The sequence below is a fragment of the Mirounga angustirostris genome, unplaced genomic scaffold, assembly GCF_029215605.1.
Source record: "Mirounga angustirostris isolate CCGP_5_RB_7025 unplaced genomic scaffold, mMirAng1.0.hap1 SCAF_1, whole genome shotgun sequence".
Lineage (NCBI taxonomy): Eukaryota > Metazoa > Chordata > Mammalia > Carnivora > Phocidae > Mirounga > Mirounga angustirostris.
In genome coordinates this window covers 127,186,790-127,203,608 of record NW_026991709.1, presented here as the reverse complement: position 1 = coordinate 127,203,608, position 16,819 = coordinate 127,186,790, and the positions used below count along the sequence as shown (strand labels likewise).

General features: G+C 41.8%; 1 protein-coding gene across 1 annotated transcript in view; it reads left to right on the top strand.

Moving 5' to 3' along the window:
- The window catches only part of ACP3 (acid phosphatase 3), a 47,754-nt gene extending 37,550 nt beyond the window's left edge, over window positions 1–10,204 (top strand). The window contains exon 11 of the mRNA XM_045903787.3: window positions 6,142–10,204. Within this exon, the coding sequence (XP_045759743.1) occupies window positions 6,142–6,260 (119 nt within the window). The 3' untranslated portion in view covers window positions 6,261–10,204. The remainder of the gene's footprint in view (window positions 1–6,141) is intronic.
- Window positions 10,205–16,819: the final 6,615 nt, after the last annotated feature.

Sequence of the window (16,819 nt, the reverse complement as noted above, 5' to 3'; positions counted from 1 at the left end):
ATTCCATCTTGGCTTCTTTAATTCTTATGAGATATCCTGAGAAGAGCAAGATAGTCCATTGAAAAGTCTTTTAGGTTCTCCTGTCACTACCTCAAAATATCTTAGTAGCCCAAACCTGCCTTTTCTGCTGCCCCTCAGGAAAACATGTTCCTCCTTGAGTTACCTAACTCCTTTCCTCATGCATATGATCCCACCCCTCATCTCCTGGGACCTCGATGAATCTTAGCTTCATTTTACTTCCTCTGCACTGGCTTCCTTCTACTAGGAACATGCCCAAATCTCTCATCAAAGAACAGCTCCAAGCACCTGCTCTCACTCTCTTCAATCCCAATTTTCTTGAACTAATCATTTACATTCTGTATTTCCTCACCTCTCACTCCTGAACTTTTCGAAACAATGACGTTCTTCCCTCCATCTCTCTTTGGAAACATCCCTTTTGAAAGTCACTGGTGCCTAATTCAGCAACTTGTCTTCATTTTCCTACCAATATCACATATCCCCATTTTACAGAGAAGAAAACTGAGCCTCAGAAAATAACAGAGCCTCAGGATTCAAGCCTCACACTCGTTAACACCATAGTTCTACTGTATCATCTTCCTTCTCCATCCTACACTGGCTTGTTGACTATCCATCCCCCTGGGACAAAATTCCCAAAAATTAAATTAGTGGATCAAAGAATATGTAGCTATTTTTTGAGTACCTATTATGTACCTAATAGGTGCCTATGGAGGAAGCACTAAGTCTGCTGAGGAAACAGCAACAAGACAAGAAAATTGTCCCCATGTGACCTAGACCCCTTGGCGAGGTGGGGGAGGGAGGCAGGCAAGGAGGACAGGGGGATAAAGAATTAAACAAGCCCTAATGGTTTTAAGTATGGTGAATACTATAATAAAGGACATATGGGAAAGGCAATTCACTTAAGTCTAAAAGGTCAGAGAAGACATTTCAAAGGGGGTGATGTTTAAACCAAAGCCTGAAGGAGAGAAAGAATTAACTGGATGAGTGGAGGTGAGGAAAGATGAAAATGTTACAAACAAAAGAAAATGTGTAGAAGCCCAAAGGCTAGAGACAGCATGGGGCATTTTAGGAATTAGAAGGAGTATGTCTGGTTAGAGCGCAAAGATGCTGAGGAGGTGGGCATTAAGTGTCTCATGTCAAGTTGAGTAGCTCTGGCCATTAAAAGGTTTTAGGCGGATAGGAGCACCTGGGTGACTCAGTCGGTTAAGGTCATGATCCCAGCGTCCTGGAATGGAGCCCCCAAGTCAGGCTTCCTGCTCAGCGGGGAGTCTGCTTCTCCCTCTCCTGCCCCTCTCCCTGCTTCCTCTCCCTCACTCTATCTCAAGTAAATAAAATCTTTAAAAAAAAAAAGAAAGAAAGGTTTTAGGCAGAGGACCTATGACGGGACAGGCTTCTTGTTTTAGAAAGACCTCTGCCTTCAGTGGGGAGCGTGGACTGGAGAGCAGTGGGACTGCAGGCAGGGAGCATGGCTGGGAGGCTATTGCAGTCATCCAAGGATGAGAGTGAGGGCAGACTTATTCAAAGGGGAAAGAGGAAGTGTAGACAGGACTTGGGGAGTAACAGCAAGAGGAAAAGGCTTTTAATACTTATTGCCAAAATAGTTTTCAGAAAAGTAGTGCTGATTCACACTGCCTTCAGCAGCCTTCTCGTGCTCCCATGTGGTGAGAGGGCTTTCAGTCATTTCCAGCACTGTCTCTTTGCAGTAAGATACGACGGATCACTCCCTCTTTTTCTCAGATTCTAGAACATTACTCTGTCAAACTCACAAAATCCTTCACAGTACAAGGTAGTGTATAATTTAAAAAATTAAGGAGAGAGAGAGAGAGAGAATCTCTCCTGAGTGTTTTCTATGTCCTCAGACTCATACCTTCCTCCAGCCCCCTAAATGATCAGGTCCTTGGTGCCCTCACTCCACCCTCCCCATGGGCCACTATTACCCAGGCCTTCATCTTCTACACCTACAATCCTTATTTCCATGTCTCCATACAGAAGACCTGTTTTTTCCAGCGGCCTATTGACCCTTTCTACGAGGATAATAAGCCTACATTTGAAATGAAATTTTATGTTACCTCCTCCACTCCAAACTGACCCTTTTTAATGTGTTTCCAATCTCAGTTCATAGCCTAATCATCTTCTTCACCCAAACTAGAACCCATGAGTGGTAGTGATTCCACTTCTCTTTGACCAGTACATTTATCCATGACAGAGCCCGTCGGTTCTACTTCAGGAGTATGCTAGAATTCCCTCATCCACATCGTCAGGACCACACGTCCAGCACTGAGCCCTCAGTATCTTGTCAAAGACATTTCTATAGGCAGCAGGCCTAGAGTGTCTCCACCATCCTATCTTTCTCTGCAGTTGTTTTCTTGTTTTATTTTTTTTTTTTAAGATTTTATTTATTTATTTGAGACAGAGAGAGAGCACATGAGAGGGAGGAGGGTCAGAGGCAGAAGCAGACTCCCTGCCGAGCAGGGAGCCCGATGCGGGACTCGATCCAGGGACTTCAGGATCATGACCTGAGCCGAAGGCAGTCGCTTAACCAACTGAGCCACCCAGGTGCCCTGTTTTCTTGTTTTAAACACAAATTGGGCCATGTCACTTCCATGTGTCATACTTGTTGATGATTTCCACGTGCCCCATGACAAACCAGACCTTCAAAGACCTAGGCCCCAACCTACCTCTCTGGTCTCAACTCACCAGGAACTATACTCCAGCCACGTGCAGCTGCTCATTGGCACTCTTGTGCAACTCATTCTGTCTCATGGCAAAGTCTTATTTACTTCAAAGTCCAGCTCAAATCTTAGCATTTTCTGAGAAGCCTTTCCAACCTCTTTCTCTTCTAAATAGAAAGCTTTGTATTAATCTCAGCTTTTTCTCTACTCCAATGGCAAGTCTTTTACACTTTTATTTTACTATTTATCACATGATCTCATAATTGTCTATCTGGTTCTCCCACTAGATATTGATGATCCCAAAAGCAGGGATCATGGAACCCCAGAACCCAATACTGGGTTAGGCCAATAGGTGGCCTAGCATATGGTGTGTGCCCACTGCATGTCTGGGAAAGAATGAAGGAGGAAAAAAGATTGAGAAAGCATATTCCATGGGACTACTATGACAACATAGCCAAAAAAATTGAAAATAAATTTCCAAATACAGAAAGTCACCCATGAACATTAATTTTAAAGATTCATTAGTCTCTGCCTTCTTCCCTCATTTCCATTTATTCCTTTCCTTCCTTCCTCAAGTCTATTCAGTTCCCTCCACCTTTATATTAACTCCATTCACAGTGGTAATGGCACCAGGATCTAATTTTATTAATATTCACCTTCTCATGATGCTAAGAGGCATCCTGACATCATGAGAAAAGCACTGAACTACGAATTGAGAACCTGTGAGTTCTAGATCATTAATTCTTTCCACAAATATTTATTGAGCACCTGCTATGTGCCAGGTACTATTCTAAGTGCCTGGGATATATTCATGAACAAAAAAGACAAAGATTTCTGCCTTCATGAAGCTTATGTTCTATTAGAGGGAGAGAGGGATGGGTAATAAATAATAAACATAATAAACAAATACTTTGGAAGGTGAGAATCCCAAGTGCCAAGCTGAGGGTGGGTGTGGGGAAGGGGCATATTGGTTGCACCTTTAAATAGAAAGCCCTCACTGAGAAGATGAAATTTGAGGAGTGCCTGGGTGGCTCAGTTGGTTAGGCATCTGACTTTTGATTTCAGCTCAGGTCCTGATCTCGGGTTTGTAGGATTGAGCCCCACATCGAGCTCCAGTTTCAGCAGGGAGTCTGCTTCAGATTCTTTCCTTCTGCCCTTCCCCCTGCTCACTCGCTCTCTCTCCCTCCCTCTCTCTCTCAAATAAATAAATCTAAAAAATAGAAGAAGATGAGATTTGAGCAAAGAAGGTGATGGAGTTACCTAAGCAGAGATTCATGAGCAGAGCATCTAGGCGATGGTAGCAACTACTGCAAAGGCAGTAAATGGGGGTTTTCTGGCATGTCTAAGGAACAACAAGAAGGCCCATGTGGACAAAAGAGTAAGTGAAAGGAGAGTGGTAGGAGAGGAACTCCAAGAGGTTAATCAGGCCAGATGATATAGAGTCTCATAAACTGTTATCATTAGGACTTTGGCTTTCATTCTGAGTGAGATGAGCATTCATTGCAGACTTTGTTTTAAGTAGAGGAGTGTCGTGATTTGACTTGAAGTCATTTGGCTGCTGTGTTGAAAATAGATTGTAGGGGAGAAAGGATAGAAACTAGGGAACAAGTCAGGAGGATGTTGTAATAATTCTGGCAAAAGTTGATTATGGTTCAAAACAGGGCGGTGGCAGAGAAGAGGAGAAATCCCTGGTTTCTAGATATAGTTTTTGGTAGAACCAACAGGATTTCCTGACAGATTGATTACAGAATGTGAGAGAAAGAGAGGAGTCAAGGAAGTTTCCAAGACTTTGGGGCTGAGACGCTAGAAGAAGGAAGTTTCCATCAACTGAAATGGGGAAGGCTGCAGGAAGAACAGAGTTTGGGGTAGGGGAGGACACAAGGGAATCAGGAGTTTAGTTTTTGGACTTGTTGAGATTGAAATGCCTATTAGATGTCCAAGGGAATATGTCAAGTACACAGTTGGATATATGAGTCTTGAGTTTGGGGAAGATTTAAATTTGGAAGTCATTAGTGAACAGATGGTTTTTTAAATCATGAGACTGATAAGCCCACATATTCCAATCCAAATACAATTATTTGCTTATCCTTAGCCAAATTATCTAATCCCTCTATTTTTTTTTTTTCTCATCTCTGCAATGATAAGGTTAGGTTAAATAAGTGATTTTCAACTGTGTTCCATGGAGCACTAGGGCTTCTGTAGACAGAGCTGCCAGGATCAGAGAGATGTTTGCTCTCCTACTGTCTAAGCCAACAAGCAATCCTTTATTTTTAGTGAAGATCAGACATACATTTAGAGATGGTACAAATTTATATTTGTGATGTATACAGTATCATGGACTAAGGTGTATGTGTGTGTAAGGTAATTTTCCAGATAAAAGAATGAATAGCATCTCATAAAAAATGACCCCATATATCTTTCCATGACTGGTCAGCTATGAAAGGGATATGTATAAATAAAGGTACAGATTAGCAATAGTACACAGTTATCCCAAAAATGCTTGCCATTGTTAACAGGTACTCAAGGTTTCCTCTCTAAAAGATATTTACTGAAAATCATATTCAGAAGCTAGAAGATGCTATTCCATTTCTTTTAGACCCAATTAATGATAGTATTTCCTTTGACCCTGAGACCATGAGCAATTGATCATTTTAACTGTATAAAAATGCATGAAGTTAATGCTGGGAAAGGACCTTAGAAATACTTTAATCAAAAAAAAAAAGGCCAGAGAGGGGAGTGCCTGGGTGGCTCATCAGTTAAGCATCTGACTTTGGCCAGGTCATGGTCTCAGGGTCCTGGGATCCAGCCCTGCATCAGGCTGTCTGCTCAGTGCGAAATCTGCTTGTCCCTCTCCCTCTGCTCCTCCCTCTGCTTGTGGCCTTTCTCTCTCTCTCTCTCTCTCTCACATAAATAAATAAATCTTTTATTTATTTAATCTATTTTTGTGAAGATTTCATTCATTTATCTAAGAGAGAGAGAAAGCATGAGCGGAAGGGCAGGACCCTGAGATCATGACCCAAGCCAAAGGCAGATGCCCAACCAACTGAACTACTCAAGCACCCCTAAATAAATCTTAAAAAAAAAAAGAAATCGGGGCACCTGGGTGACTCAGTCATTAAACGTCTGCCTTCAGCTCAGGTCATGGTTCCCAGGGTCCTGGGATCGAGCCCCACATCGGGCTCCCTGCTCGGTAGGAAGCCTGCTTCTCTCTCTCCCAATCCCCCTGCTTGTGTTCCCTCTCCTGCTGTGTCTCTCTCTGTCAAATAAATAAAATCTTAAAAAAAAACAACAACACTATGCTGATTTCAAGGTTGCTTCAGAAATGCCATTGAAGTTTACAATCAAGGCACTGATGTGTGCTCTTCCTATTTTGCTCACCTATTAATTTTACAATCTTTATATATTCCTAATCCATTAATTTTACATTATTGCTCTTCCAATTTTTCCACAGTTGTAAGGGTCACCCTTGCCGTTGCCTTTTGCCTGGTGTCTGGTGTCCTGGTGGTGCTGCTGTTTACCCTCCTCCGCCACGGGCCCTGCTGGCACAGGGACCCCTATCGGAACATCTGAACAGATGGCTGGCTAAGGGCAAACACACCGGACCATCCTCCTGGGACACAGCATCTCTCAGTGATGCCTCATTCGAAGGACAGCCTTTCGCCATGTGGACATCACCCTCCCCACACCCTTCCTTTCGAGCCTCTCTAGAGCAGGGTCTGAGCTCATAGGGACTGAAGAATGAACCCCAGGTTACCTGGTTAGGTCTCCTGATGGTTACACTCTTCATTGTAGTGCAGGCTTCTCATTCTCGGCTAGAAGGAGGCTCTTCTGCAAAGGATAGTTACACTCTCTGGCATGGATGTCTAGAAAGAAAGAAGAAATCGAACTCCAATCAGCTTTTTTCCTGCAAAGAGCAAAAGCTTACAATGTGTGACAAAGACATAGATTAAAGAAGACTGGAAAATGAGGACAATTAAACTAGAAGTAGTATCATGTAGGATGATTCTTAAGAAGTAAGACCCAATTAGAAGGTATAAATAAATCATTTCTTTAGCTGTTAAGTAGATTTAATACAAACATGTACACACTCCTGAAAAGAAACTCCTACCCAGTGTTTGGTAGCTAACAGATTTCTGTATGTGCGTATATGTGCTAAGACACATACATGCACATAGCTGTATTGAAACTGCCTTAGAGAGAGGTATTTCATTCTCAGAACCTGTAATATCAACTACTGTAATGGTAGCTCGGGTCATTTTCCCCACAACTTCTATAATGGGAAATAACTAGAAATTCCAGGCAGCCACGTTTCTTCTTTTTTACCTCTACCATCATCAGACCTAGATACTTTTATAGTTCCGATTTCTTTATTTTATCTTAAAAGTAAGAGATTTACTTTGATGAGAACTCTTCAATGCCATGATGAAATATAATGTATTTGATCACCACAAATAGATCTGAATTTCTCAAGTGACAAACTAGAAAGAAAAGTGAGCTGAAGGTTGATGACACCCTGCCTCAGCTCTGCCCTGGCTTCAGACCAACAACTTGGAACAAGCTATTTTAAGTCTTAAACCTTGGTTTCGTAATCTAAAAATGAAGAGTCTGGACTAGATGAACATAGAAGTCACATCTAGTTCTCATGTTTGGTGAACACCTGTTCATTTCATGCTATGGACTGGTCATTGTCCAAGCAAGCACTTTCATAAATGATACCATTGCATTTAGCCTGAAATGTATTCTAAACAATCTTATCCCACGCTGAGCCTTTAACCATCCAGTTGGTGGAAAATTCAGTCTCATTCATTGGTAGGGTTCTTCACCTTCTCAGGTATTACTAAAGGTCCCAGAACATAATTGGTGGGAAGAGTTGGATAAGGGTCCTAGTCTAGGCTGCTGTCCACACTGGTCTCCAGTAAACACACTGTCCATTCCCACATGGTCTCCTGAAGGTAGGCAGAGGACATCTGTGCATGGCTTCCAAGGCCACACACTTGGACTTCACCATCCTGACATTGTCCAGTCCCCTTCCTGGGGTGATGCCTATAAACCAGAAACCTTCCTAGAACCCTGCCCCATCTCTTAGTCTCAGGAATCTTCCTCTCCCCTTGGATTCCACAGCTTTCTCCTGTAAACTTAAAGCACTTACCTCTATCACTTTCTATATAATTCTCCCTGAGCCAAGGCTATTGCAAAAAAAAAAAAAAGCCTGCGAAGGAGGAAGTTGTGTTCTCTTGCCTGGCAACTGCTGCTTCCTCCTGCAACACAAAAGGCACCTAGGCAAAGAAATGCAAGATCTGGCTTCATTCTCAACCTGAGAAGGGGAAAAACATGTATAGCAGCAAGAACAAAGGACAACTTACTCTCTCTGTAAAGTAGCCAGCCATTTTAGTAACGAGACCATAACATCTTACGCTAATAAGTCATGAGATTTGAAAATAGAAGTAGAAAATAGAACCATAAGTCATGGATTTTCTTACTTACTTAACAAACATTGATAGAGGACCTATTTGCTAATCACTGACCTAAATGCTAAATTGTCCATCCCTAATGTGATTATTAAGGTGTTTGACCCCAACAACAGCCTTATACAGGGTTGATAGAATGTAAAAGTGTTCCCAACCTTTTCCTGATATCATCTTTTAATACTGGCAATGGCTAAAAGGACCCCTACTTTCTATTGTTTCTGGAATTTTTTTTAAGATTTTATTTATTTATTTGACACAGAGACACAGCGAGAGAGGGAACACAAGCAGGGGGAGTGGGAGAGGGAGAAGCAGGCTTCCCGCTGAGCAGGGAGCCCGATGCAATGCAGGGCTCCATCCCAGGACCCTGGGACCACGACGCCAGCAAAAGGCAGACGCCTAACGACTGAGCCACTCAGGTGCCCCTGGATTTTTTTTTAATATCCCCTATTTCTCTTCCTTTACCATCTCTTGATTATTGTAAAGAAAGCTCTCACTTCCAACTTAATTGTTTCTTTTACCTTCCACAGAGCTGCTCTGTTGGTAAACACTGTAATTGTTTTTCATAGTCCATGACAGAATAAAAATCACAAGTGAGAAATGATCTACAGTGACAAAGAAGAGAACACAAATGCACTGTAACATTCCTCAGGAAATAAGCTAATCATCCATCTTTTGCCAGAAAAATATGCAAATTCCCTCTACTGATAAAAGTGATCTTTTCAGATGGGTCAGAGAAGCTCTGTTGACACGAGGATAAATATTGTTTGAAAGATAACTACTAGGATTGAGATAACTTCTGCTCTGCAATGTATTGCCCACTTTGGGCAATTTGAATCAGTATAGAGGCCTTTGTACAGGATTAGAATAATGTAGTAATTACCACATCAATGTAGGAAAATGACCTAACATAAAAAATATCAATATACATGTAGAAAAGTTCTAAGGAAATTGTAGGTAGAGAATTCCTAGCTAGAATGGCATTGCATAAAGAAATTATTAAGAGAAAATGATTATAAAAAGAATAATTTATGGTATTAAAAGAGTACAAGCCTTAGAAGCAAACATTTTATTGGAAGTCATTCAACCAACAAACTTTTTTATATTAGAAATGGCATTTCTTCTCCCTGAATTCAGTCATGTTCCCTATTCTCCCAACTTCCTGTTCTCACTCTGTCTTGTCCTAATATTGCTAGCATTGATCCTTTCTTCATTGCCAGGGGAGTTTCTTGGCAAGTGAAAGCCAAAATGTGAGTTTTCTCCTTCAAAACTCTCTTTATAGAAACCCCCTTTGAGTAGTAATGGATGTGTGCACATATTGATGCTTTAGACCAGGGCTGAATAATAGAAACACAATGCAAGCCACAAATAAGGACCACATATGGGTTTTAAAATAAACATAAAATTAATTCTAATAAAATTTATTTAACCCAGTGCTCTGAAAAAAAAAAAAAACCACTTCAACATGTAATTAGTCTTTTAAAAATTATTAATGAGATATTTTTCAGTTTTTTTTTAAAGTATTTGAAATCTGATGTGTATTTTACCCTTGCAGCATATCTCAGTTTGAACTAGATACATGTCAAGTTTCAACAGCCGTATGTGACCGGTGGCTACCATATTAGACAATTACACTTTAGACCACAAGATGACAAACTTTTTGAAGCAGAAAGTTTTGGATTGGTTTTTTTTTTTTTTAGTTTTTTTTTAACTTGCAAGATTCACTTTCAGGTTATTGTGAAGAAAAGAAAGTCATCTTTCTTATATGTATACATCTGACTGTTTTTGTATGTGTGCTGAATTGATCAAGGATTTTTCTGAAATGTTTTATTTGCAGACCTGTCTTAACAGCAGCACCCCAGACTTGTTCCAAAACCATCCAATACTAAATGAACTAGTTCATCTTCTTATAAAATTTCTAAAGAAGGAATCTGACAACACACTTAGAATATAAGTACTGTTAGATTGGGGGAGGAGTGCCTTTTAAATTTTTTATTAAATTTTTTGTTACAAGTGATTGTACTTAAAACAAAAATAAAATCATTAATACAGAAAGGTATAAAATACAAGGTAAAAGTTCTTTCTACCCACTTGCATTCATCAGAGGCAATCCTGTCAACAATATCTGGTTTTAGTTCTTCTAGTGACTAGCATGAATTTTATGAGCTATACTTATACCTAGATTTTCTGAAATTTCACATTTTTCACTGCTCTTACAATGCATGGTGTCCTCTTTCTTGTACTATTTTTTTTTCATTTTCTTGAAGTAATTTTTTTTCTTTTTTTTTTTTTAAAGATTTTATTTATTTATTCGACAGACAGAGAGAGACAGCAAGAGCAGGAACATAAGCAGGGGGAGTGGGAGAGGGAGAAGCAGACTTCCCGCGGAGCAGGGAGCCCGAAGCGGGGCTCGATCCCAGGACCCTGGGATCATGACCTGAGCCTAAGGCAAACGCTTAACGACTGAGCCACCCAGGTGCCCCTCTTGAAGTAATTTTTTAAAGGATACTTGAGCACTAAGCTTTCTGATTCTGACATGTCCAAATATGTGTGTATTTTGCCCTTCCACTTACCTATCAGTCAGCAAGGTATACATTCTCAGGTTGAAAACCATTTTGCCCCAGAATGTGAATGTAGTATTCTGTTGTCTTCTAACATACAGGACTGCTGATGAGAAGTCTGATTGGTATCATTCTCATCCAAAGTAAGTAATCTGGTGTTGTTTCTTTCTCTTCTTTTTTTTTTCTAAATCTTTTTAAGATATTCTTTTTATCCATGGAATTCTGAAATTTCACTAGAATGTATATAGGCATGTGTATCTGTTTCCTGTCTAATTAAATCTGGCTTATACTTGTCTTTGACTCAAGAAAATTGTATTCTTGAACTTGAAATTCCTGGATTTATCCTCCATGCTCAACTTCTCTCACCTGTTTTCCAGCTTTTTAATATTTCTCTACATCCTAGGAAATTTTATTTTCCAGAACACTAATTTAGTCTTCAGCAACTCCGTTCTTTTTTTATTTCTAAGAATACGTTCCTATTTATTGATTGCTCCTTTTTCATAATGGCCACTTATTTTATGAATGTAATCTATTCTTGAATCCTTAAGAATCCTACTTGGGGGGCGCCTGGGTGGCTCAGTTGGTTGGGCATCTGCCTTCGGCTCAGGTCATGATCTCAGGATCCTGGGATCAATCCCCGTGTTGGGCTCCCTGCTTAGCAGGAAGCCTGCTTCTCCCTCTCCCTCTGCCCCTCCACCCGCTTGTGCACGGTTTCTCTCAAATAAATAAATAGAATCTTTTTTTTTTTTTAAGATTTTATTTATTTATTTGACAGAGACAGCGAGAGCAGGAACACAAGCAGGGGGAGTGGGAGAGGGAGAAGCAGGCTTCCCGCTGAGCAGGGAGCCTGATGTGGGACTTGATCCCAGGACGCTGGGATCATGACCTGAGCCGAAGGCAGATGCTTAACCGACTGAGCCACCCAGGCATCCCTCTCTCATATTTTTCAAAGAGAATCTTAGCTCAAGGAAAGGTTAAGTACCATTGTGCCGTTATTTGATATAAGGAATACAGTACTAAATTATTTGTAGACCCTGCCTTCATAAAGCTCACAGATACATAATTTCTTTAAGTGGGTTTTCTGTTTTTACTAGCTTATATTATTTTTCCTTCACAGTGCCTCAAGTACTTGGCCCTTCCTTTGTAGTGCTGTCACCAAATTTTACCCTTCCGTATATGTCTGGTTTTAAACCACATGGCCTCCTCGTCCTTCCAGTTAATTTTGCACAAAACGTACATATTCCCCCTGAAGGTCGCTGTAGAAGTCTGGACTGTCTTACCAAGAAGGGGCCTGGTGGGCTGCCAGGGTATCCCCCAATATGAGAAACCTGGGAGCCTTGATGACTGGTGAACGAACACAGGACCCCATAGGCAACTGTTCCAAATGGGGACTGATGTCACCAGCTTAAAGTTACTGTCTCAGAAAGAGTTTTGGGAGGTGGGTTCCCTCCACCCCGGGGGTTCTGCAGCTGGTTCAGGACTGATTGAAACTCTGCAGGCCTGGAGACAGCTGACAAGATGTGTTCCAGTGGAGCCAGGGACCTAGAACAGAGCACCTATAGGGAGAGGCAGGACCACAGGAGTACGTGCATCTGCCTAACCCAAGCCGTAACCAACACAAATGTGCATTTTCTCCCTGAAGGCCAAGCTGGAGAAATCTGGACTGCCTTGCCAGAGTTGGGGTGCACAGGATATCCTCCAGTAAGAGACACTTGCTGGATCGAGAAGCCGATACCCCATTGAACAGCTAGTCCAAACTGGGGCTGTTGCCAGTTTAAAGCTGCAGACTCAGAAAGCTCTGGGGGAGTTGGCCTCCCTCCTCCCTGTAGGCTCATTCTGGAGCTCCACAGGCCTGGAGTGCCCCACAGGCTAAGGCCAGCTGACAAGGTGTGGTTTGGGCCTGCACACACCACACAGTTCTGGGGAGCCAGCGAACTGGAAGAGGGCAGGTGTAGGGGTAGGCTGGGTCAAAAGAGAAGGCTGTTCCAGGTATCCGGCATCTTCCGAATTCCAATCTTAACCTACACAAGTGCACATATTCTCCCTGAAGTTAAAGCTGGAGGAATCTGGACTGCCTTTCCAGAATGGGGTCTGGCGAGCAGCCGGGGTATCCTTCACTAAGACATACCCGGGAGCCTCGATTATTGGTATAGACCTTATCCAGCAGCCAGTCCAAATGGGGGCTGCCTGTGGGCAGTCTAAATTGCCTCCCTCAGAAAGAATTTTGCACAGTGTGCTCCCTCCACCCTAGAGGCCATGCAGGTGATTCTGGACTGGCTGGGGTCCACAGGCCTGGAGGGCTCAGGGTTCCCAAGGCAGGCTGACGAGGTATGTACAGTAACAAGGGCCAGAACTGGAAGAGGGCAAGTGTTTGGAGAGGCCAAGTCTCATGGGAGCAGGCTGTTGGGGGTACAAGACATCTGCCTAATTCCAAGTCTTAACCAACACATATTCATATGCAGGCATACCTCGGAGATATTGGGGTTCAGTTCCGGTTACTGTAATAAAGCAAATACTGCATTAAATGAGTCAATTGAAATTTTTGGTTTCCCAGTGTATATAAAAGTTATATTTGGGGCACCTGGGTGGCTCATTTTATTGAGAATCCAACTATTGATTTCAGCTCAGGTCATGATCTCAGGGTTGTGAGATAGAGCGCCGCATTGGGCTCAGACTGCTGAGTGTGGAGCCTACTTAAGATTCTCTCTCTCCCTTTGCGCCTCCCTGCTCACGCTCTCTCTCTAAAAAAAAAAAAAAGGGTATATTTATACTGTACTGTAGTCTATTAAATGTGCAGGAGCATTATGTCTAAAAAAAATGTACATACCTTAAAGAACACTTGATTGCTGAAAAATGTTAACCATCATCTGAGCTTTCAGCAAGTCATAACCCCTGATCACAGATCACCATAACAAATATAATAATGAAAAAGTTCAAGATATTGCAAGAATTACCAAAATGTGTGGGGCGGCTGAGTGGCTCAGTCATTGGGCGTCTGCCTTCGGCTCAGGTCATGATCCCCGGGTCCTGGGATCGAGCCCCGCATCGGGCTCCCTGCTCGGCGGGGAACCTGCTTCTCCCTCTCCCACTCCCCCTGCTTGTGTTCCCTCTTTCGCTGTGTCTGTGTCAAATAAATAAATAAAATCTTTAAAAAAAAAAAAAAAAAGAATTACCAAAATGTGACACAGAGACACAAAGTAAGCAGCCAATGTTGGAAAGATGGTACCAATAGATTTGTTCAATGCAGGGTTGCCACAGACTTTCAATTTTTTTTTTTTTTAAAGATTTTATTTATTTGACAGAGAGAGAGACACAGCGAGAAAGGGAACACAAGCAGGGGGAGTGGGAGAGGGAGAAGCAGGCTTCCCGCGGAGCAGGGAGCCCGATGCGGGGCTCGATCTCAGGACCCTGGGATCATGACCTGAGCTGAAGGCAGACACTTAACGACCGAGCCACCCAGGTGCCCCTAGACTTTCAATTTTTAAAAAATACAGTATCGGGGCACCTGGGTGGCTCAGTTGTTGGGCGTCTGCCTTCGGCTCAGGTCATTATCCCGGGGTCCTGGGATCGAGCCCCACATCGGGCTCCCTGCTCAGCGGGCAGCCTGCTTCTCCCTCTCCCACTCCCCCTGCTTGTGTTCCCTCCCTGGCTGTGTCTCTGTCAAATAAATAAATAAAATCTTTAAAAAAAATAAAAAATACAGTATCTATGAAGCACAATAAAATGAAGTACGCCTGTATTCTTAAGATTCCTTTCGGACCCTTGTTCAAGAATATACATTGGTTTGATTCAAACTGCATTCTCTATAAATACTTGTTGATTTACCGAACCGATATTACTTTGGGTGCTAACTGTATCACCTTTTGACCAGTTTCAAGCCGGAGGGGTTTCATGAAGCCCCACCTCAAATTCATTGATTACAGAGACATTGCCAAACTATAACTAAACCAGTAGTTCTCAAAACTTCAGTGTGCGTAAGAATCTACAAGGATGCAGGGCGCCTGGGTGACTCAGTTGGTTAAGTGGCTGCCTTCGGCTCAAGTCATGATTTCAGGGTCCTGGAATCCAGCCCCGCATTGGGCTCCCTGCTCAGCGAGGAGTCTGCTACTTCCTCTCCCTCTGCCCTTCTGCCCTGCTCATGCTTTCTCTCTCTCTCTTAGGAGCGTGCACTCTCGCACTCAAATGAATAAATAAAAAATCTTTTTAAAAATATTTTTTAAAAAAGAATCTACAAGTATGCTTGTTAAAAATTCAGATTCCCAGTCCTCAATCCCAGAAATTCTGACTTAGTAAACCTAGAAATTTGCCTTTTTAGCAGTTATCACATCTGATTCTGCTATAGGCTGTTCCCGACCTTGCTTTGAGAAACCCTGCTCTAAACTATGCAGTAAAGCCCTCAGGCTGAGCAGAACACTTACCTGCTACTTAGGTTTATCTACTCCATCAAGAGTCTGTGAAGTAGGGCATCTGGGTGGCTCATTCAACTCAGGTCATGATCTCAGGGTCCTGGGATGGAGTCCAAAAAAAAAAAAAAAAAAAAAGAGTCTGTGAAGTAACTCAGAGGTCTAAACTGCCTTAATTAAGTAGACATCAAAAATGTATTTTCAAAAAAAGAATCATAGAAGAAGTTGGAAACAAGCTCACATTTTGAAATGCAGTTTTAGTAAGTCTCACCTGAAGAATAGAGAAAATTAAAGAATTAAGGCCTATTAAAATTGTGGTTTTAAGAACAAAGAGTGATGGCTCTTCAAAAAGGTCAGCCATTCACAATTTGTGGTTCCCAAAATAACTGATTGTGTTATTAAATGAATAGAAATATGTTTACAGTGATCATATTCCCAGGCCCAAGCACAGGAAAAATAAACTTACAATGCAATAAAATATTTGAAACAGTAACTTCCCTGAAAAAATCTGGGGCAAATAGTAACCTTACCAAAGCTAAGTAAGTAACATACCAAAGAAAATTTAAAGCCAAACTTTATTTTTTTTATTTTTTTGAAGATTTTATTTTATTATTTGAGACAGCGAGCGCAAGCAGGAGGGAGGAGGAGGGGAGAGGGAAGAGGGAAGTTGGGGAGGAGACAGAGGGAGGGGAGAGGAAGAGGGGAAAGTGGGAGGGGAGTGGGGTAGAAGCAGACTCCCGGCTAAGTAGGGAGGGAGACCGACAGGAGGCTGGATCCCAGGCCCCTGAGCTCATGGCCTGAGCCAAAGGCAAATGCTTAACTGACTGAGCCACCCAGGTGCCCCTAAAGCCAAACTTTAATATGTAACTCTTTGTTGTCGTATCTTCTAAAAGAACTTGGTGGTACTTGTTAGTACCACCGTTTCCTGTCTATCTTCCATTCCCCTTACATACGTTGTACAAAGTAAATCATACTTGAATAAGATAGATGGGGGAAAATAAAACACATATGTCCCTTCTTCAGTCTTTATAAGTGTATTTTTTCCTTTTTTTTTTGGCAATGTCTATTCACATATATGTCTGATCTACCTATAATCAAATTATTTTAAAATTTTATAGAAGAGGAGCCAAGTCTTTTAAACCAAATTTTTGTCAAGTACTTATGTGTTAAATGTTACTATTCTTGGGGCGTGTGGTGGCTCAGTTGGTTGGGTGGCCAACTCTTGATTTTGGTTGGGGTCGTGATCTCAGGGTCCTGAGATCAAGCCTGTTGTCAGGTTCCGAGCTGGGTGTGGAGCCTGCTTAAGATTCTCTCTCTCCCTCTCTGCTCCTACCCTCCTCTAAAAAAATAATAACAATAAAATTTAAAAATGAAAAAAAGGTACTATTTTTCGTGAAGTGACTCAAGGAGAATATTATTCAATACCATTATCAAACATGGGGAACAAAAGAGAATAAGGTAGTGGAGCCAAATTGCGTGGGTTCAAATCCATGCTCTGCCACTTACTAGCCATATGATCCTGGGCAAGTTATTTAACATTTCCATGCCTCAGTTTCCTCATCTGTAAATGGGAATAATTATAGTACCTACCTCAGAGAATTGTTATAGGAATAAACAGGTTAATATTTGTAAAGCACCAGAAACAGTGCCTGGCACATAGTAAACACCATATAAGGGTTTGTTAAATAAAATATTGAATG